Source organism: Crocodylus siamensis, chromosome 3 (genome assembly GCF_052110815.1).
Source record: "Crocodylus siamensis isolate JL-2025a chromosome 3, ASM5211081v1, whole genome shotgun sequence".
NCBI classification, from domain to species: Eukaryota; Metazoa; Chordata; order Crocodylia; family Crocodylidae; genus Crocodylus; species Crocodylus siamensis.
This window is the reverse complement of record NC_143397.1, coordinates 148,230,614-148,253,998: the sequence shown is the minus strand read 5'-3', so window position 1 is coordinate 148,253,998 and position 23,385 is coordinate 148,230,614. Positions and strand designations below refer to the sequence as shown.

Below are 23,385 nucleotides of genomic sequence, written 5' to 3'. Positions count from 1 at the left end.
TGTGTGTGTGCGCTTGCTTTAAATTTATGTTGCAATAGCTTAAGACAAGAAACAGGTCAATTCTACTCTACAGAGAACTTAGTGATATGCCCCATTCCACAACACTTACAGCATCATCCTTCAGTGATTCTTTGAACATTGAGAAATTATCTAGTCCTTGAGCAGACAAATAGACAAGACAACAAATATACCCAGAACTTATTTCAGAATATGGAGTCAAGTAAGAAGTGTTATGCTTCCTTGTTCTTGGACTAGGAAACTGGATATTGCTCATACATTTTCTCCCTCTTCCCCACTGCTCCAGAACTGTATAGCAAGCTGTACTGGGTTCAAGGAGGGCACTTGTAGGACTTTAAGCAGTGGTGTTATTACAGATGTTTGGTAATGACATTGTCTGTAGTGGTAACTACTTAGTTTTCCTATGAAGAACCTAATTTCCAGATTTTATCACTAGCCTTCACTATGAAGTTTGAAGCTAAGGACTCAAAACTATTTGTGCTACATATCCCCAGCAAACTCCAAGGACAGCAAGAAGCTAACTACATGCCAACTATAGCCTTAGCCTGTATAATTAGGAAGAGCTGTAGTGCCATGATACTAGTTCAATAGCCACATGTTGCTACACAGCACAGGGTGTGACACTTGCTCTAAAGCTTACTAACCCCATCTTATTGCAGAACTCTTAAGAGGCCCTCCTGTGAAATGGTTTGTTCCCTTTTTCACTTAGGGTTTAATACAGTAGAAAGTCTACAAAACCATTCAAGTTGTGGGGAGATCTGCGTGGCACACATCATAGCACACCAAGTGTTATGATCACACTGATGGATTGCTCCACTGCTACACTTTCAAGAAGGACACCATAGCAATGTTTTCACACTGATCAAGCAATAGAAAGGTTGCAAGAGTAAAGTTTATTTAAATCAAATACGGTCTGAGACATACTGTGCGTCTCACACCAACTGATAACTATTTACAAAACAAATCAGAAATATATAGTATTTGCATTTATACAAGTGACCTCTAAAACCTTGTTTAGGCAGTATACAAATATTTCCATTGCTACATATCACCAGTTAAAATCTGCTGCATCACCTTTAAAGCTTCCACAAAATTCAACAATTGTACCTGAGGTAAGTTTGGCAGTAGGTTTTGTCCAAGAATGAATTCAGAATTAAGAAAAAAGATGAAATAAAAGTAACAAAAATGGAAGCTGCAAAACACAAACCCTGGCTATTTACATTTCCAAGCCAGTTTCACAGACTTCTTGGGTTGTTCACACGTGAGACTGTAGCATTCTCCTCAGAATCGCATGACTTTGAAGACTCCTCTTCTGAATCACTATTTAAATTACTTCCCAAATCTTTCTCCTCATCCTCCTGTTTAAGTTCTTCCAAGTCTAGATCCTTTAATGCTTCAAGGCTGTCAGGTACCTGCCCAGTCAGTCTCTGGAAGATACAGGAGGAAAAATTTTATATAGGACATTAGCAATCAGTTAGAATATAAATTCTCATTTCTGTAAAACAAAAACTTTTTTTCTCTCATTAGTCCAGTGTTAAACCATTCTTTGACATCTCACCCAGAAGTGCTATTTCCAGTCTGCAGTTGTATCTAGTTTGCTTGAGGCTTTCTAGAATCCCTAGGCAAAGTCTATTTTGCCAGAAGTGAGTTTAACCAAACTTTAAAGAAACTGTTTTCCAAATAAGGTTTTATTTCACTATATTGCCATGACTATCTTTGATCCCAATTTTACATATACATTTTTTTCTTCCACCACAGCAATATAAAATGAGAAGACTCTTGGCAACAAGCCAAGTGTTTTTTGTTTTGTTTTTTAGAATGAACCTGTTGATTCTTGACCTGAGAAGAGCAAATCTTTAGAGGTCATTGATATTAGGCAAATCATGACAATCGCCTACCCTGGAAATCTTCAAGAGGAGACTGGACAGTCACCTTGCTGGGGTCACCCGACCCCCAGTTGTCTTTCCTGTCTAGTGCAGGGGGTCTGGACCCGATGATCTTGCGAGGCCCCTTCCAGCCCCTGACAATCTATGAATTTATGACTAGTTTAAACTTGACAGGGACCTGTCTTCCAACAACCATCTGCCACACCTTTATTAGTAAATAGCTAGGTTAGCCATTTTGAGTAAAAAACAAAACACATACACCATCCCAGGCAAGCACCGTTTGAAAAATGCGCAAGACCAAACCATCATTGCCTCCACCCTACATAATCCTCACTAGTTTAGGTCTATTTTTTTAAAATCCTGCTACAACCTAATGTTATCTTGTTATCCAGATGAACAGCAAACAGAAGGATTATAAAAACAGAGGTAGGCTTGAATTTGTACTAGTTCAATCAGTGAAACCACAATAGAAATGTGTCAGTTGCTCAACAAATGGTTAAAGCTTCTCATTACACTCCATTTGTGATCTAGTAGGCTGCTCACATGCAACTGGAAACTACCTAAAGTTAGGCCTTTAGGTCTCAGACTGTCTCGAGGCAGGCTCTGGCTTCCTTGACAATGACTGGCACATCACAACAAGAGACATGCTCGGATGGGATGGGCTCCACCTTTCCCCTAAAGGTGCGTGTGTTTTCTTCTAGGTTGGCAGATCTCCTCCAGCAGGCTTTAAGCTAGGGTCTAGGGGGAAGGGGAAGACGAGGGCGGAGGAAACAGTGGACTGCCAAACCAAGCAACATCCACAAGTACAGCCCAGCCTAGGCCAACGAGTGGAACATATACACAGGTAAGCGACACGGTCCAGGGTAATGCTGAAAGTAGGGGGCCAGTGCACACATCCACACAAGGCCTCAAATGCCTCTACATAAACGCTCATAGTATGGGAAACAAGCAAGAGGAACTTACCCTCCTGCTACCTGACACCAACCCAGATATAGTGGGACTCACTGAAATGTGGTGGGCCCCAACGCATGACTGGGTGGTGAATATCAAGGGCTATAGGCTGTACAGGAGGGACAGGACAGGGAGGAAAGGCAGGGGTGTGGCACTCGACATTAAGAAGGAATACACATCCTCATCAATTAGCAAAGAATCAGAGGAGGGGCACACTGAAGTGCTCTGGGTTAGAATACAAGGCAGTCGAGGGGAAAGAGATGTAACAGTGGGGATCTACTACAGACCACCCAACCAAGGGGAAGAGCTAGACCAAGAATTCTTAATTCAGCTCACAGAGGTAGTTAGGTCAAAGGATGTGGTCAACACTGGGGACCTGAACTTTCCAGACATCTGCTGGGAAGAGCAGTCAGCCAGATCTGACCGTTCACGTAAGTTCCTAGCCAGAATACAGGACCTCCATCTAACCCAGGAGGTGCACAGCCCCACCAGGGGAGACGCCTTGTTGGACCTGGTGCTGGCTACGGGTGACGACCTGGTAAGGGGGCTGGGCTGCAGGTGCTCGACCACCTGGGTGACAGTGATCAATCGCCTGCTGGAATCCACCATCCAGCGCAAGGTGGCAGAGGCCTACAGCAAGGCAGCAGCCCTAGATTTCAGGAGGCTGCACTGCAATGAGCTAAGGAGGATAGTCGGGGAAGCACTGAGCTCCCAGAGGGGAGCCAGGTGTCCAAGAAGAGTGGTCACTCCTTACAGAGACGATCCTCCAAGCCCAAAGGGAGGTAATCCCAACACGGATCAAAGGGAGCAGGAGGGCACAAAAGCCACCAAGGCTCACCAAAAGCATCCAGGGATGTCTTCTCACTAAAAGGGAGGCGTACACCCAATGGAAGGGAGGGGCCATCACCAGGGAGGACTATACTGCGGTTGCTCGGGGATGCAGGGGGGCAGTCAGGAAGGCCAAGGTGGAGATGGAACTCGGACTAGCTTACCAGATCAAGGACAAGAAGTCCTTTTTTTAAATACATAGGGGGCAAAAAGGTTCTAGGTAACATGGGGCTCCTGCAAGACACACTAGGAAAATTTGGTCATCACAGCAGACGACAAAGCCAACATAGTTAACTATTTCTTTGCCTCTATTTTCCTGAGCAGGGACCGGAACAGTCACCCCCACTAGATCCCAGGGGAGGTGCACCTAGGCCAAGGGTCAGTGAGGAACTAGTCAGGGAACTTCTGGAAGGACTGGATTTATTCAAATCAGCTTATCCGGACGATCTCCACCCCAGAGTACTGAGGGAATTGGCTGAGGTCATTGCAGGACCCCTGGCACGGGTTTACGAGCACTTGTGGTGCTCCGGTGTGGTGCCAGAGGACTGGAAGAAGGCCAACATGGTTCCCATCTTCAAAATGGGGAGGAAGGAGGACCCGGGAAACTATAGGCCAGTTAGTCTTACCTCGATCCTGGGCAAACTTTGAGGAAATTATTCTGGCACATATCCACAAGGGGCCAGCAGGGGAGATTATGCTTAGGGGCAACCAACACAGGTTCATTAGAGACAGGTCCTGTCAGACCAACGTGGTGGCCTTCTACGACCAGGTCACCAAATCCTTAGATGCAGGTGTAGCAGTGGACATAGTCTTTCTGGACTTTAGGAAGGCCTTCAACACTGTCTCTCACCCCATTCTCCTTAAAAAAAACCGGGGGACTGTGGTGTCAACACCCACACAGTCAAATGGGTCGCCAACTGGCTGGAGGGCCGCACCCAGAGAGTGGTGGTGGATGGGTCATTTTCAACCTGGAGGGATGTGGGCAGTGGGGTCCCCCAGGGCTCAGTCCTCAGGCCCACTGTTCAACATCTTCATCAGTGACTTCGACAAGGAGGTAAAAAGCACCCTGTTCAAATTTGTTGATGACACTAAGATATGGGGGGAAGTGGGCATGCTAGAAGGAAGGAATAGGCGGCAATGGGACCTAGACAGGTTACAGGGGTGGGCGGATGAGAACAGGATGGGATTCAGCACTGACAAGTGCAAGGTGCTGCACCTGGGGAGGAAGAACTAGCACCATACCTACAGGTTGGGGAACTCCCTTCTCATCAGTACAGAAGTGGAAAAGGATCTTGGAGTCATCATTGACTCCAAGATGAACGTGGGCTGGCAGTGTGGGGATGCAGTCAGGAAGGCCAACCACACCCTGTTATGCATCCACAGATGCATCTCAAGCAGGTGATCCTCCCCCTCTATGCAGCACTGGTCAGGCCACAGCTGGAGTACTGCATCCAGTTCTGGGCGCCACACTTCAGGAGAGATGTGGACAACATGGAGAGGGTCCAGAGGAAGGCTACTCGCATGATCAGGGGCAGCAGGGCAGACCCTATGAGGAGAGGCTATGGGACCTGAACCCGTTCAGCCTCCACAAGAGAAGGCTGAAGGGGGAGGGATCTAGTAGCCTGTTACAAACTAGTCAGAGGGGACCAGCAGGCACTGGGGAAGTCTCTGTTCCCCTGAGCACTGCCAGGAGTGACCGGGAATAACGGTCACAAGCTGAGAGAAGGTAGATTTAGGCTAGATATCAGGAGGTGCTACTTCACAGTCAGCGCAGCTAGGATCTGGAACCAACTTCCAAGAGAAGTGGTGCTAGCTCCTATCCTGGGGGTCTTTAAGAGGACGCTAGATGAACACCTTGCTGCGGTCATTTGACCCCAGTACTCTTTCCTGCCATGGCAGGGGGTCGGACTTGATGATCTGCTCAGGTCTCTTCCGACCCTAGAAACTATGAAATTATGTCTACACAACTGATGCCAGTTTAGCAGATTTCAACTCAATTAGATGATGAGGCAAAAATGTGGTAATACATACCACTGCAAGTGACACAGATAACACCCATAGTATGTCTGAACTTCATTAGCATGATTGTTTGGACAGTAAGTCAGCAACTTTTTCTAGCTGCAGGTTTGAATGACTCACCTTGGGTTAGAAGTGGGCAGGTGTTTCTCCTCGCAACAGCATGGGGAGCCAAATTCCTCCCTCCGTGTCAAGTGCTACTGAAGTCTTATTATTGCCCAGAGGCTGTGGAGACGACAGGGGCTCACCTGCCCCAGTCTCCCTCCCCACCCCCACATCCTCCCATGCTGCAGTGGTGGGATAGACTAATTAAAACAACCCTCCAATAGTTAGATTCCATATATGGAAAGATTAACATTTAAAAATATGTCTCCATGTATAGAATACAGTTACTGGCTGTATCTTAAATTCAAAGTCATCTTGCATTTGGGTAAATACAGTAATTATGGGGAAAAGAATTAAGAGCCACAAACTCAAGTGGAAGAGCAAAGTTTAAACCCATTAGATTAAAAACAAAAGAGACCACCAAACTTAAGGGTTAGTTTTAGCCCACTTGCAGGTATAGTTCTCTGGGCTGAGCCTTTTGGTTGTAAAACTCTGTAATCCAGCTGCCTTGGCCATTGAGCCAGGGCCTTAGACCTTCCATGACCTCAGGTGCTCAAGAGTCAAGTAACTTCTTGGGAAGACAATACATTAAATTGCAAGAGGAACACATGCTTAGCAAAGAATTAAGAGCCACACACCACAACGCACTTTATATTCTTGCAACATGAACTACAGATCTCCATGAATCTTGTGATAGACCAACACCCCATTCAGAGAGCTTGCTAGCACTTGGGTAAAGCAGAGCCCCTTCAGTCTTCTCCTTGCTTGGTCTGTTGAGAAACATTGGCAGACATCCCCTGAGCTGGCTAAGGAACCTCTTGCTTTAACCAAGGGCTCAAGCCAAGCTGCTCATCCCTCTTGTGCTATGGTGCTCAGCCTCTACCCTGCAGGCCAGATCTGGCCCATGGGGCTCTCTACTGGGCCATCATTTTGGTGGCAGGTGGAAGAGTGGTAGTATTAACTGCTGTTCCTTGTGGACCAAGCCCACTCAGTAACTCTGTATTGGATCCAGCCCACAGATCAACACAGTGCCACTTGTTTGACCCGTGGGACCAGAAGGTTGAGCACCACTGCTCTAGTGAGTTCAACATTCCCCATGGGTTTGGACCAGCAGGCAAGAATCAAGTTTGAGGAGCAATTTAAGGCAATCAGTCATTAAACTAGGCCTCTAGGACCTTCATGGGAAAAGCAGATATCCAGAATACAGCAGACTAACACCATGGTCAGGCTGGTTTTTGACAATGTGGAAGAGTAGTTACTAGCCAAAATGGAAGTCACCGTTTAGTAGACATTCCATAGTTAATGTTCTAGGTCAGGGGTTTTCAGCCTTTTTGAGTCATTGTAACCCCAGCAGCCGATTGGCGACCCAGGGATGGGGGGTCCAAATGGAAATATCAGTGGGGGCACCCACTGCTGGAACACTCCCTGAGGCCATTAGAAGTACCCCCAGAGGTACATGTACCCCCGGCTGAAAACCCGTTCTAGGTTAACAACAGCAGAACAAAACAAAAACCAAAAGAGAACCCCCATAGTCCTTTGTACTTACTTCAATCATGTTCGTCATATACCGCACGTGCTCTGCAAGTAACAGCAGCTCATCATTTTCTTCTTTTAAATGGGCAATTTCACCATCTTTTTGTTCAATTTCTTTGTGCAGCTGGAAAAGAGGCAGATTAAAACATTTCAGCAGGATAGCAGCCAAAACCTGCTATTACGAGCAACTGCCAAGTGGGAATTAACTACCTTTTCATTTTCTTGAAGTACTTCATACAGAGCCTTCCTCCTTTCTTCAGCCACTTCCTTCCAGTACTGAGATGGGGGACTTTCTGCAGTAAGAGTTTCATGTGAGAGGTGTTATTTGCCAAGGACTTGAATTCAAGAGGGCCAACTCCTAAAGCTTTCAAATTGTTACATTAAAGTTTTGGGCAATTCTGCCATCTGTTACTACACATTCCACTGCAACCTGCTAAAAAGCAGTTATGAGCTCTACTAACTACTGTGGAGTGTGTACATCTACTAATAACTGTAAATGAGCACTTTTTTTGAGCCCTGTTTAAAAAAAAGTAAGCATCTCCAACAATCAGACCAAGCTCTTGGACTGTAGCAATTTGTTTTTTGGCACAAGTGTTAAAGATAAATTTTCTGGTGACTGTAGGAGGCTGAAGTAAGAATCTGCAACATGCATTGTAAGATGATCTCAGTTGCAAGACACTCATCATAGGGTTACCATATGGGAGAAAGGGAAGTCTGGGAGACTTCCCCTTCTTCCTCCTCCCAAGTTAGTGGCACTGCTGCAGGCAGACATAGAAGCAGGGTGGCGTGGTGTGCAAGGCAGCCTGCCACTGGTGCCTGCCTGCTTGCCCATCTGCCTGGCATGCTGGTCACTCTACCTCCCTGCTGGACTGTACCCTGCACCTGTTTCCAGGATGCTAGTTTTAAAATTTCTCACCAACCAGCCAGGACCAGCCTTTAAATCCATGACTCCCCTGGCTAAACCAGGACATATGGTCCGTCTACTTAGGAGTCACAAAAGCGACTGTCAAAATCAGAAAAGGCTAGCTAAGTGAGGTTCACAGGTGCCAAAAAGACTACCCCACACCAGAAGAATTCTCCTCAACTAATGATGCTATTTAAGTAGACTAGTTTAGAACAACACTGTTAACACATGTTCATGGAGACAGAAAACTCATAGGTCAATGCCAAAGCACAATTGCAGCTTTATTTAAGCACTGTTTAAACCAGTGGTAGGCAGCCTTCTCTAGATGCAAGCCAAAATGTCCCACTTTGGATCAGAGGCAGCCACTGGCAGCAGAAGACTCACAGGCCAGATCTAATGACAACAGGCCAGATCCAGTCCACAGCTTAGACTCATGAACACTACCTGCCTAGCTGATTTGAGGTGTAGGATTTCAAGCTTAAGCATGTGTTTGTTATTGGTTCTGAAACAGCTAAGCAATGGCTCCTTAGGACCAATTCCTTATACCATAATTAAGCTCACAAAAAGGACACAGAATTGATTAAGCTTGGTAAATCTGTTACTGTTGGCAACAGTATAAAATGGTACCAATATCTAGTTTTGGCAGAAATAAAGTGAGGACAAGCTGTACAGCTTAAGTTTCCACCACCAACAACATTTTTTTTTGTATGCCAAACAACAATGCCACTTACTTTTTACCATAAGATCCACAGCTTGAGTGATGTCATTTAGACTCTCATTTTCTTGTTCTCTTTTGACAACTTCAGCTTTACAACTCTTCGAAGCTAACTGGTTATTCCAAAGTTTCCTCTTGATTGAGGATTTGGTAGGCTGTGATGTAGAAGCAGTTTGATTTTGAGATATTACAATGCTGAACAGAAATAGTACTCTTCTGAATTCTTATCACAAGTGACAAGGAATGTTTTTGCAATTTGTATGCCTTTCGGCAACAGGGACTCTGTCCTTCAAGCACAGTACAGTTTGTGCCACAACTGCACCCATTCCATATTTTTTGTACTGAAATTTAGTTCTGGTAAATGTAATAAGTTTTTAATCTCTCCAGCATTAGTTCTCTAGATCTGATAAGCAAGTAGTTCTTTTGAAGTGCTGTCAAACTATTTGAAGCAGTCATGCTAGATTTAATATTCATTGCCCCAGAGCTACGAAGGATGCAAACAATTTAAACTACCATTCACACCACTAATGGATCATATGCAATTTACTGTATGCTCAATATGGACTATAGTTCTACCTTATGCATAATTAACCCCACAACGTTTGGCTTATGTTACAGATTAAGTGAGTTTTATAATTCATACCTGATTGCCTCTGCCAACAAGGCAGCCTGCTGCTGAAGGCTGAATCATCGTAAGGGTCCGCCTTGGGGCTGAGCTGCATGTGCTAGCTGTGAAGTACTTCTAAGAGAGAAGTATTTTTAAAATATCAAAAGTTATTTTATTCCATTCAGAAGATTATCTTAAGCTTGTCACATGACATGAATTACTCAATGATACGGATTAACTGCATTCATTGAGTCTGTTTTCAGACTGAGTGCACTGTAATTCCAGCCAAGCAAAGGGGCCTTGTTAAGACAGGACTCCTATTTGTAGCATAGCTGGGTTCTAACAGTTGTGTTTCCAGGGGCAAGTCCTAAATATGCTTTAGCTGGGTTATGCATAAAGTATGAGAGACCTTAAGCCCAACCTGCAGCACTTGGCAGATCAAGGAGGGAACATGGAACAGTGGAATATAGGGCCAGAAGCAGAAAGCAGAGAAGTAGATAGGGCAGAGGAAGATGATTGGCATGGCATTTAGGGAGGATGCAGAACTAATTATTGGGCAGACATGCCACAAAGCCAGGCTTCACTGCAGTAACAGGTCAGACAAGAGCCATGTTTGTACTGGGGCCTTAATTCAACCATAGTCCAGCAACTCATTTAGAGAGTGGTATTTAAAGATCACCACAAGCAGGCTTTCTAGGTCTCTTGACGCAGTATCAAGACTGTCTCTATACTTTTGCCTTAAGGTAAATTCACCAATTTAAATCCAACTGCCTAAGATGCACAAGAAGTCCGAGATTCATTTTTCACTGTCATTTTCCACATACATCCCAATAAGTCTTTGAAAGATCACATGCATTTGAGAGATGTTTTGCTTCATCTAGTTAAAATTCTAAATGCCATTTGATTATCTGGCAAGATCCAGCCAGACTATTGTTCTATACAAGAGAATGTTTATCACCTTCCTTGTCATGCATAAATACTTATTTCCTGCATTAAATCTCCCTTATTCATTAGGTACACTGCCACCATGGGATAGCAAACAAATGGCAGACACTCAAACACGGATAGCAAGAACACAATACCATGCCAGCGTGAGAAAGTTACTGATTCACACTGTACCGATTTCACACCATAACTCACATGACAGGAGTTCACCTTTCCCACGGTAAAGTTTCTGCCACCAATTATCTTACCACTGAAGTAAAGGACAAATGCCAGCTACTCTGGGAACAAACACTACACCGTGTTTCTACTTGCTGCTATTCAAGGTTAGTTAGTCAGTACTCCTCTGGCAAAAATATACTAAGTGCACAAGTTAACCCCTTGCTTTGAACAGATTTAGACACGTGTCCAGAACAAGAGAAGTAATTCAGCTAGCCACTATAAAACTAGATTAAAGCCATATGCTCAGCGAAGATGAGACCATGTGGAAATGTTTAATTATCCAAATATCTGGCGATTCCCATTAGAACCACAGCAGCATTACAAGTCTGTAGTGGTGTTGAGATTAGTCCTTCCCGCCAGAGAGTAGCAGAAAACATTAAGGGTCCTATGCGGTTTTTCCCGGAGGAAAGTAAGAAAACTGCACCCATTTCTCTCTGGAGCAAGTTACCATATGACATTATTATATGCATACAGCTTTTATGCCATTGTTTTTTGATAAGGGTATATATTACCCCTAACAGAGGTACAATGTACTTTGAATAAATCAAGTCAGCCAAAGTTCTTCAGAGGGGTGACTATTTAGAAGAAGGATGACTTCATACCATTTGCCTGATAACTTCTAAATTTGTTGGGAACAGGTTTAAACAAACAAACAAACAAACAAACAAACAAACAAACAAACAAACAAACAAACAAACAAACAAACAAACAAACAAACAAACAAACAAACAAACAAACAAACAAACAAACAAACAAACAAACAAACAAACAAACAAACAAACAAACAAACAAACAAACAAACAAACAAACGGCTAGTCCTCAGTGAAGAATTTGGGTGCATCAGCACCCAACTCTAAACACTTAACGAAAAAAAGAAAAAAGGGAAAAAAAAAAAGAAAAAAAAAGCCTAGCATGGGATTGAGAACCCCACCTTAGACACCAGATTCCTGATGCTATTCATGGTTTCTCAGAATGGCAACCCAGCTACCCCAATACTGAGCAGGCAGTTCTACAGCAGAGGTTAGAAACTTTTGCCAGGGTGGCTGTGACATGACCTGGTCTTCCCTGTCCCCACAACAAGTTCTACCAGCCAAGTAGCCAGTTGTTACTCAATCCCTCTGCAGCAAGGCCCAATGCTCCACTGTGGAGGGGATGGGTAGTACAGGTCTGTGACACCCCCCACCCCATGCCAAATTGGGCTTCTGCAGGCCAGATTCATCTGACAGGTTGCTGACTCCCAATCTAAAAGCAGGGAATGGGAAATACAAGCAGAGAAGGGAATGTCTGAAATCCTACCCTTCTCTTGAACTTAAACGCTTGGATCGCATCCACCCCCTTGGGATTCAATGAATGAGAGTCTTCCAACAGCAGGCATCTATCTATTCTGCCAAACAAGGGAGAAGGGCCAATTCTAAAACCACAGTCAGGAGAGAAATGCTTGTCTTTTACATAAGCTAGCAGGTAAACTACTTGGGAAGCAGGAGACCCAGATTCAATTGTTCCCCTTATCGCAACATGCTTCAAACATGCTTGAAGCATCTCCCAGGGAATGCTATGACCACCTAGCTATCTGCTAGATGAATCCTCCACCTCCAGTTGAAAGCCAGCCACCGTGCCAAAAAGAGTTCAAGCGCTGCTGGATTGAAAGAACTGCATGGCTTATTATCAAAGGCTCTCATTTGAGAGGAGTCTAGCGTTTAACTTCGTTTCCTTTATCAGGACCTCAGTATTTTATCTAGCAACTGATATAAAAGTATATTAACAGTCCTGGGACAGGAATCCAGGATTCTCTTAGGCTAGTGCCTCAGCCAGTCAGCCAATCAGCCTTTTTCTCTCTGGCCCCATAAACCCCATCCATATTCTTTGCTGCAAGTCTTCAGCAATACAGGTGGTGAAGAACACACCTCCCCAGATTTGCTCTAGGCTGTGCTCACGTGGGAGGTGCAGGTTTGAACACACAACACTTCCAAAGAGAAGTGCTTTAGCTACTGAACCCATCCAGAAATCTAATAGATTAATCTTTGGTGGTCCACATCCTTGTTAAAGAAAGCGCTTTCTTCAGGTAAAGCCATTTATAAATTGTTTTAAAATCTGAATACAAGACACGGAAATGTTTCTAGCAGTAGGCTAATAGGATGTGCCCTATTACTTTCCAGGGGCAGAGTATGTGCAGACAGCTCTTTCCTTTGGGCTGGAACTTCTGAAATCCCCACTCAAGTTTATGTCATCTTTAAAAGAAACTGGTATTCCCCAGCCCTGCCTTTCCCCAAGGGTAACCCCATAAATATCTTCTTAGCATTTCACAGCACATTGCAGACTAGTGATTTGATTACATGTAGTCAGGCATGTAGTAACTATTCCCTGTGCACCTTATTTAGTACTACATGAACTCTGAACTGATGATTGTTAATTTTGGCATACTGCAGACCAGCAGCCAATCCTTTCTTATACTGAGTATAAGAGAGTTGGCTATGTATCCACAGTATGCCCCTCAGCCTAAAAGAGGTTGGGAACCCCTCCATTAGAGCACCTCTGCTGTAGCAATAACTTCCCCCCTAGTCTCTCCAGGATTTTGCAGCATTCACAGGTAAGCCTGGTTTAATGGCACAAATCAGTTTTCCAAGTTTGCCAATATGGACTTGTAGTTTACATTCAGGGCCTGCCACAAAGGGATGTGCCTGCAGCACCTAGCTTTACAATGCCTTACAACGGGAGATAGCTAACCCAGAGCACAAGCACAGCCAACATTGCTAGCAGGTAGGTCAGCGCAGGGACAGCACTGAGCCCATGGGGCAGACTGCACAGCTACAGATGGGGCGGGGGCAGGAGGGAACACAAGGGGCAGGCACGGTCTGCAGCATGGCAGGGCAGCTAGGGAGCACCCCTCGCCTACTTGCAAGTGCGCCCCATGCCGCCTGCACCCTGTCCCCAAGGCCCTGCACAGCCCCTCGAGGGCGCGACGAGGAAGAGGGGCCGGGCACCCTCCGCAGCACCGCCCTGCGCTCAGGCCTCGACCCTGACACCCACCTGGATCCTGCCCGGCGCCTTCTCGGCCTCAGGCGACGTGGGGGCCATACCTGCGGAGAGAAAGGAACAGCCGCGTCAGCCCCACGGACGGAAGGGGGAACCCCCGGGACCACCCCCACCCCTCGAGGGAAGAAGCGGCACCTTCCAGACCCGCACAGCTCACTCCCCGCACGACGGCCCGCGCGCTCGCTTAAGCAGCCAGGAAGCGGGCGGGCCCCGTCGCGTCACGTGACCCGCCTCCCGTGTCGCACTTCCCTTGACTGAGGCGGGAGGCGGCTTGTTTCCTCTCCGGTCGACTAATGGCAGGCCGCGCCCGCCGCGTCACGTGACCCTCTTTCTGTGACGCTACTGGGGAGAGGCGGGGCTGATGTGGCGGGTCCTTCCCACGGCGACCAATCGGAGGCCGGCTGGCTCTAGTGGCGGGAGAGGAAGAGGTTGGGGGGGGCCCGCGGGGGCAGGGGGCGAGCGGAGGCCTTGGGGGCACGTCGGGGGCTGCGGCTGGCACGGGAGAAGCCTCTGCCAGTACCCGGTGCCTGGAGTGATACTAGTGATAACAACCACCCCCACCAGCACACCCACACCAGGTTGTCTCCTCTCAGACACATACACCCCCCCCAGGTTGTCTACGTGCACACCAGGTTGTCTCCACGCACACACACACACACTCCACCAAGTTGTCTACACACACAACCCCTCCAGGTTGTTTACACATACGCGTGCACACCAGGTTGTCTACAGATACACACACACCAGGCTGTTGTCACACGTACACACTGTGGTGGTTTCTTCACTGGCTGAGGACACAGGGACCAGCAGGCATGAAAACTCGGACTCCATTAAATGTCCCTGGCTGCTGCAGAGCTGCGATCCCATACGCAGAGACTATGCTTGACCCTTCTTGTCTCCTCAGGCCTAGGCTATGTCTTTGCACTGCTGTCAATAGCCAGTTGGGGTGTTCTTTGTATCTCTAGGAGAAAATACTGGGTGTGAAGGGTTTTTAGGCTGGTGGAGGAGGGTCCTGTCTACCCTATAAAGTTCTGTCAGCAGGAATCCTCTGGATGTAGAGCAACCCCTGCTGCTGCACTGCCAAAGCGCAGATGCACTGGCACACCAATGCCAGGACTACAGGTCTCCATCACAAGGATCGCAGCCCACAATTTGTCAGTGTCCACCTGTGTGAGTGTGGACTGCGGTAGGCATCCGGCTGTTAGAAATATTATTAAAAATGCATTATCAATAGCAGATTTAGAAAAACACAGCTGCTTAGCTCTCCTTGTCTCCTTGGTGAGAGAAGGGGGGTTTAGAAATTGAAGGAAAAAACTACTAAGGGCTCTTTGTACTAAGGTATCACTCTCTCTTTGTTCTGCAAATTTACTATCTCTTTGTTACACTAAATCACACTTTCTTTCCTGGCTCCCACATTTCTTAGACTAGCTAAAAATAATTACGATTTTGACCTTGAATTTAAACCCTTCATAACCTCAGGTGCTTTCTGGGCACGCGCAATAAGCTAATACATATTAAGCCTATCCGCCCCGCATACTTAAGTAGTTAATTATAATACACATGCAATGTATGATGTGACGTATTCACATGCATGTTTGTATGAACCGGAAATGAGTTGTAAGAGTTCCTGCTTCTGTACACGTGTTCAGGAGAGAGGGGATAAAAGCCTGCTGATGAGTGTTCTCCACGGGCAGAGCAGAGCGTTTGATCTTTTGTCTCTCTCTCTGACCCTATTTGCAAATATATACCCTTTTTGTATCACCAACAATGTGTGCCTGAAGGATCATTAATATTCATTGAGCCTCCAAAGAAACGAACCAAGAGATTTTTTTACATCACGGCTGTCTTTTGCAGTGCCCTCTCTGTCAGTACCATGTGTAGACTAAATGAAAAGTATTCAGAGCAGGCTCGGGCCTGCCAGAGAGAACTGGGAATGAGTGTCATCCTCTTCCTACCATGTATTTCACTTCTGCCACATAGGCTTTTTCTGCAGGGTTTCAAATAATTGCAGTCCCCCTACAGTCTGAAAAAAAGAAGAGATCTTGGAATGGTTGCAGATAGCTCCCTGAATATGTCGGCCCAGTGTTCAGCAGCAGCCAAATAGACAAAGAAACAGAGGGTTAGGAACTATAAAGAAAAGAATTGCAAACAGCAGAAAATGTCATTGTGACACTATAAAACAATTGTGTGCCCACACTACGTGCAATTCTGGGCTTCCAACCTCCAAAGGATATTGTAGAGGTAGAAAAGGTATTGAGAGAGACAGAAAGGGTAGCCTGTGTTATGGAGAGACTTCTAGATGAGGAGTGACTAACTAGGCTAGGACTTTTCAGCTTAGAGACAACTGAGGGGGGATATGAAAGAGGTTTGTAATGGTGTAGAGAAGGTAAAATATGGGTTTACTATTTAACACCTCTTACAATACTAGAACTAGAAGACATACAATTAAGTTAGTGAGGAACAGGTTTAAAACAAAGCTATTTCTTTCACGGCATGTAATTAACTTGTGGAACTCATTGCCATAAGATGTTGCAGAGGCTAACAGTTTAACCAGGTTCCAAAGGGGTTTGAACAAATTTATATAGTCCATTAGTGGCCATCAAACATAATAGGAGGGTATAACTCCCAAATTAAGACTGTAAATGTTTCTTAGGTCACTACATGCCATAAATACTGTTCCCATTACTATCCATTCACTGCTACCGTGAGATACAGGAGAGTGGGCAAGATGGACGAAAGCATTTTCAAGATGATATGCTGATTTTAAAGAATGGGACAGGCGTCATGTTAGTTTGAATCTTGCCACTACATTTCAAACTAGTATCCAAAGTGGCATACATAAGATTGCTTCTGGTGAATCTCTGAGGAAGGCGAAGATTTAAGCATGTTTTCACGTGCCTGCTGTTCTATGGTGAGGACTTCTGTGGCACTGAGAAGCAGTGTAGCCCAACTGGCAGAAAAAAAGGGTTGTTCTGCATTCAAGGTGCTCTGTGTGTACACATACATAAGCTTCCTGTGGAACCAACTTCAGCCTCATGGTAAAACTTGAGTTCTGCTCCAGAACTTAGTAGTGTCGACCAAGCCAAAGCATAACAAGACCCAGTTGAGCTTTTCTGGGGGAAGGTAGCACAAGAAATACATTGCTGCAGTATGAAGTGAGAAGCTCAGGCCTGCATTTTTAACAACAAGCATGACTAACCACTGGAACCGACTAGAAAGGGAAGTGATGAATCTTCTATATTCTATAAGCAAGCCCATATGCACTTCCAAAAGCAATACCTTCATCAGACACAAGATAGGGGAACTTGCTACAGAAGTAAATGGGTGAAGTTCTCTGGCCTATGTTATACAGGGGGTCAGACTAGAGAAGACATTTGTATTACTGGCTTTAGAAATTCTGGAAAAAACAAGACAGGGTAGAATATGAGCCAGTGTATGTTCCTGCTATGAAACAGGTATAGGTCTCAATCCTACAGTTTGTGGGAACAAAGCCATAGCTGGCTTCTCCTTGTAGCTAAAGTTGAAATAATCCCTGCTTGCTATGGTCCTCAAGTGCCAGCAAACTGCCAGGCACCCGTGTTGAATCTAATTTTATGTTAGAGAGTACAGGTTGCAGCCGTATTGATTACAGGCAAAAGGAATCAGAACTCTGGGTAGAGGTGACATCTTTTATTAGACCAACTAGATATTTGCAAAAAAATAAAAATAAATCTTGATTTGCAAGAATTTTATTTTGCAAATATCTAGTTGGTCTAATAAAAGATGTCACTTCTACCCAGAGTTCTGATTCCATATTAAAGAGCAATCACTTTTATCTTCAATATTAAATTTGCACTTAAGATTATAGAACAGAAAATTCCATCTTGATCAACACTGATTGTATACCTGCTGTCTCTTCTGTCTTTGATACATACTCCATAACAGCATGGTAGCAAATCATATCAATGAAATGTTACTTGTATAATTAGAAGAAAATAACCCAGTTACAAGACAGATTCATATGGGAGAAACATCTTATTTCTTACAATAGCAAAAGATGTGATAGATGACAGTGATTCCACTGACCCTGGCATATTTGTACTACAAACACAGCCAGGCAAAGAGCCTGTTATGCTATTCATGGCTTGTGTTACAAGCAGGGACCCTGATCCTACAGACACTCACCTATTTAACTTTTATTTATGCTGATAAGTAAATGTATTGTGTATGGGTTTTGCAGGATAAGAGCCATAGCTTTTATTGCAGTTATTTAGACCAGTAGTTCTCAAACTTTTTAGCTTCGTTAGACTCAAGGCACCCCTTGAAAAGTGCGAGCTCTAAGTTTTCACTTGTTTTTTGACTAATGAGAAGTAATAGAGCAATTCTTCTGTTGCACAGAACTCCAGAAAGACCACAACAGGTCAGAGTAGCTTTGACACTATGAATTCCTATTTGCAGTCTCTGGGTTTGTCTTGTGAATCTTACCTGCTCACCTAACAGTGCTAACATTGCATGGCACCCTGCAGCACCTTTGAAATGACCTCATGGCACCCTGGTTGAGAATCACTGATTTGGACCAAGTGTATAATAGCAGTTGTCAAGAATCTTCCCCCAGAAGCAGTGCTAGCATAAAATAGTCACCAGCATGTTTAGTACTTAGTACAATACATTGATTAGAAATGTGGGTAAATGGAAATTAGGAGTGCTAAATACAGAAGCTTAATGCAGTGGGCCACATTTTGGCCACTCACAGATAATATTATACAGTACTTGGAAAGAGATCCCACGTTACTTATGAGACATGCCATAGAAACTAATGTGATCCAGCAGGAGAACCAAATATGTAACATTAAAACTGCTGAATTAAGGATTTTGAAAACATAAATAAATGTAAAAAATAAGCATTATGCAGCCAGTAGAAGAAAATATTAGTTAATAGGATTATTAGTATCAAGGGAATCAAGCGGATAGCTCAGTTAAAAAAACGGATAAAATTCAGGCAAACAAGGCATAACTGCAATTAATTTCATTGATCTTGAGAATTGTCACCTTGCATAAAGTCCTGTGCAAAATCTTTGGGGCCTTCCCAGTGAAGTTCATGGATGTCACCTGATGGGAAAACCCAGGTTGCTAAAGTCCATACAGTTAGTGTTAGAACAGAGCAAAATGATTTCATGCTGATTTTTTTTATACAGGCCAAACAGGTTTACAAATCTACTCATTCCTTTCTTTACTGAGTATACTGTTTTTATAAATCTGTTTGAATTTTTTTCCATTAGTGAAATCTGTTTGTTATTTCTGAACTATTAAACTATATGTAACCCTCCTCCCCTTCTAATTGTTAACTAATTTATCTTGTTTCTGTAGTGCTTTCCAGTGTTATTTCTTGTGTTTCACTTGCCTTTTTAACAAGGATAGGTCCATTCCAATAGATTCGGACATAAAATTGGGTCCCTAGGTCCAAGGAAATACTACAAGGATTTCTATATGTGCTTTACCTAAGAAATACTGTTGACTTCAATGGGGCCACTGACCATATACAATTATGCATGTGGGTAAATCTTTGCAGGATTAGAATTCAAAATTACAGGAAAGGAAGTCTTTATCTGTAATACTCATGTGCATTTATGGTGTTCTGTAAATAGTGCTTGACCACTATATAACATTGCAATGTAGTTATTTTCAAATTCAGGTCCCTTGATTGCATGTAGTTTCACCCTTGATTGCATTTAGTTCCACAAAACAACATTTTCATTTATGAAAGGAATTCAGAGGTATGGGAATTTCATAACTCAAAAGTGGCATACATGCTTTTAGAAATGTTGGTAATTGGAAAGGGCTGAAGTAATAAGAGAAGGCTCTGATTTGATAAACTAGAATTCTGTTTGTTTATCCTTTTAATCTGTCACCTGGTTGAGGTGTATTATCCAGGTGCTTCAATGGAGCCACTCCTTCAATTTAGCCAGTTTAAGAACATCTGCTATTATGAACCATTGTGGTTAAGTTTGAGTTTTCTTTTTCTTCAGTTTGAAGGATTTGCAAAGAACTCCAGATTGACAAGAATTTTCTCTCTCTCAGAAGCTTATTGATAGGATAATTGTGAAGAACCATTGTAATTACATGAGAAGTTGCATTGAAAAACTTCAGGTTGCATAATTATAATTTACCCCACCAACCAGAAAAGTTTGATTTAAACAAACAAAACAGACATCATGACCCCTTTATAGATTCAGATGATTTGTCAGTCTCAACTTTAGCTGTGTTATTCTCTTCAAATATTGTATCCTACTGGCTTTCTGCTTGTTCATTTCAAAAAGACTAACTCTGTGTTTTATGAATAGCTATGACTGTTTGCACTTCAATAGAACCTGAACAAATACACAGGTTTCCCATTGAGCTCAGCCAATTTGTTTGATTACTTACTGCTTCAGAGATTTTATTATTTTTAAGGCTTTTATAAACTATGGCAAATGATAAATACTATCTAGTTTATAGGATGTAGCAACTGAAATGTGGCATTTTAGAGGGACTAACAGGATATGTGGATTTTTTTTTCAAAGTGGGGTCTATAATAACCTTAATCCTGTAATCATTTTTGTCTAGGTAGACCATGCAACTGTATGGAAACTTGATGGGTTTCCTGGCGTGGAGCTTGTTGCAAAGTTGAAGCCCAAGTGCCTGATTCTGATAGGAGTTCAGGTAGGCAGTGACCAACGCCAGAATTCTGTTTCACTTCACGTGCTTGGCCAACATATATCATAAAATTCTACCTACAAAGAGCTGTGATTACCGCAAAAGCTAAGTGATTAAAGCACTTGCCCAAGAAGCAAGAGACCCAGCTTCCATTCCTACCCTGAATGAGGGAATTTGAACCAGTACTCTGATATTCCAGCACAGCATGCTAACAACCGTGCCTCAGGTCAGGTATTAGCTCAGTCCTTCTCCAGCTCTTCTGAAGCTTGTCCCAGAGTAGCTAAAGTGGGGAGATATGTGGATCCAGGATGAAAAAAGGCCAGCATAATCGTATGTGACTCAGTTGATGCTCTAGAAGGGAGCAGGTTGCAGCAGGGCTGGACACAGGCATGCGTGAACCGGGTGGCTGCCCAAGGCCTGGACAGAAAGGGGGTCTGAAAATGGTAAAAATAATGATTGTCATTATCTCTGGCAAAGGGGGACCTGCTAGTAAAAATCTGCCCAGGGCCGCCAGGAGTCTAGGTACGGTGCTGGGTTGCAGTTTGGAGCCTTGCTCTCAAGAGGGCAGAGATTCCCAAGTGAATACTAAATGCGTGTTTCAGTGGCTCAGGCTCAAAAGAAGCACTGGAAGAGAGATGTCTACTATCAGAGCTGTCCGACTTCTGAGCAGTGAGGGGGCAAACACTTCACAGGCTGCACCAGCAGAGGCCACAGGCCCCCCAGGCTGCATAGTGTGTATATGAGTGTCCCTTCTCCCCCACTGCCCTGCATAAGCAGGCATCCTCACACCTACTCCCACCTCTGCATCCATCCTGCCTCACCTCAATTTCCTGGCCACAGGCTCTTCTTCTGAATCATTCCACAAGGGCACTCTGGGTCACTGGCACTGCAGGCTATGCAAGTTGGAGGAGGAAGGGGAAGCCCTGAGACTCCAGCTGCTCTTGCAGCCAGTGATAGGAGCAGCAGCAGCCAGGCAGAAGCCTGGGGATCTCACATTAACACCTCATGCAGCCCATATACTGCCAGTTGGACAGTCCTAGTTTAGATAATGCCTAACCTGTAGTTTGGTGCTTACAGCAGTATACTGAGGAGTCCAGAAAATCAAACCCCTTTGGGTGAGGTCAGCCCAGAAGCTGGTCTTCCTGCTTCCTGGGCCAGTATCTTTCCCAATCAGCTATCAGGGGTTAAAAAATGCTTTCCTCTCCCTCCTGTTTACTCTCAGGCCAGAATTTCAAGACTTGTGTCTAGGCACATCTATGAAGCCATTCACCTGTCCATGTAAAGTCTACTGAGCATGCTCAGTAGACATGTGGTTCCTAATGTTTCCACACTGCCTATGGAGTAGGATTGCAAACTGTTTGAAAGTGCCAAAAATGGCAGTTATGCTTCTGGAAAACTGCTATTTGAGTTTGTAAGGGAAAACAGAATTCCTTTCCAAAAGTTATTTCCATTTGACAGCTGTGTTGCAGCCTTTGTGAGAGGTTCCCAACAGCATGATCTGTACAGTCCTTGCTTGGGATCTACAGAGAATTTCCTGGCCATATGCAACTAAGTGTCCTCTTTATTTTGACATACAAACAACTAGAACTTTTGGTTCCAAAATGATACCTTTTATTAGACCAGCTGGAAAATGGCAAGAAAATTGTCCTTTTCTGCAAGCTTTCAGGATCAAAGTCCCTTTGTCACGCCCTGGGAAAAGTGTAGATGGTACAAGATGGTAAAAAGTCCCCATAGGTAGGAAATAAACTTCATTTTTGCACAGAGGGAGCTGTAGATGGAAGTTGTCCCTCTGGGTCCATGAGAGTGTCTTTGTGAGCTGTGTTGAGTAGCTGTTTGATGGGTTGATCAGGTAGAATTCCTTCCCTGGAGGTGTCAGATGGCAGGCAGGGAGGCAAAAAAACTTCCTTGTTCTGCAATGAAGTTTAAAATCCAAAATCGGCTAAAATTCGGTATCTTCCATGTTTCAGGAGTGTACTTGGTAGCCATGTTGGTCTGGGACAAAAAGACATACAAAAAACTAGAACTCTTGGTTCCAAAATGATACCTTTTATTACACCAACCGGAAAATGGCAAGAAAATTATGCTTTTGTGCATCCTAATCTTTTTTCTGTGCATCCTAATTCACATGAAAGATAAATATGTCAAATGTTTCCCTGATACCATTTTTTTCATGGAAGAACGGGAGAGACACCTGTGAAGTTACACTTTGTCCCAGTAAAATTCTTCTACAGCAAAAACTGGGGCTCTTAGGACCTCTTCAGTTGCTCTGCTGGCCTTTCTACCCAGTGTAAAGAAACGAGAGCAACGTTTTTCACCCCATCTATCTCAAAAGATGTGTTTTACACTGTAAAAACATGCCTGGGTGGTCTCAGTCCACCTTCAAATGAGCAGGTGTCCACACTGATTTGGAATCCTTTTCACCTCCTGCAGGGTCATGGAGGAGATAAAGAGAAGAGCTGCTTGACGGGAACAATTGTACAGCTCCTACTAAGCTCAATAAAGGCTCTAAAGCGTATTTGTGCTTCAGAAAAGTTATGAAAAGAGTACCAGTAGATGGCAGCACATTATTAATTTGCTTACCTTAATTGCTTTGGTTAGACTGTTTTCCCTGTTAGTAGGTGGCCTATGTTTTCAAGTCCATAGTTTGCCTCTTTGCCCATTACTTGTGTTGTTTTGTTTTGTTTAAGAAGGCTGAATTCCAGTCAAAAAAATTCCCAGAAGAACATCTATGCTGTGTTCAAAGGGCAGTTATTCACAGTACATGATGTCATTTGCTACTCATTTTCTCTGAGACAAACATCAGTATTAAAATGAGAGTTTTTCATGTAAGTACAGTGATCCTTCTATATGAATATTTGGAACCGTAAATGCTGGTTCAGTAATTACAATAGCCTTTTAATATTACAAAGTAAATGCAGCTAATGATAAGAGAGCAGGCTGCTCTTTATTCCTG

General features: G+C 44.1%; 1 protein-coding gene across 1 annotated transcript; it reads right to left on the bottom strand.

Annotated features, from left to right (window-relative positions):
• Window positions 1-888: 888 nt before the first annotated feature.
• GMNN (geminin DNA replication inhibitor) lies at window positions 889-14,036 on the bottom strand. Its single transcript, XM_090039497.1, has 7 exons — window positions 13,896-14,036; window positions 13,755-13,804; window positions 9,600-9,698; window positions 8,973-9,111; window positions 7,548-7,630; window positions 7,351-7,461; window positions 889-1,445 (listed from the first exon to the last, which is right to left on the bottom strand). The coding sequence occupies exons 2-7, from the start codon at window positions 13,800-13,802 to the stop codon at window positions 1,254-1,256; spliced, it is 672 nt and encodes a 223-aa protein (XP_089895623.1). The 5' UTR covers window positions 13,803-13,804; window positions 13,896-14,036; the 3' UTR covers window positions 889-1,253.
• Window positions 14,037-23,385: the final 9,349 nt, after the last annotated feature.

Coding starts and splice junctions, on each gene's coding strand:
- GMNN (XM_090039497.1), bottom strand. CDS start 13,802: ATGGCCCCCACGTCGCCTGAGGCCGAGAAGGCGCCGGGCAGGATCCAG. Junction 9,112..9,599: donor TTGTTGGCAGAGGCAATCAG/GTATGAATTATA, acceptor TCTACATCACAG/CCTACCAAATCCTCAATCAA. Junction 1,446..7,350: donor ATATGACGAACATGATTGAA/GTAAGTACAAAG, acceptor TGTATCTTCCAG/AGACTGACTGGGCAGGTACC.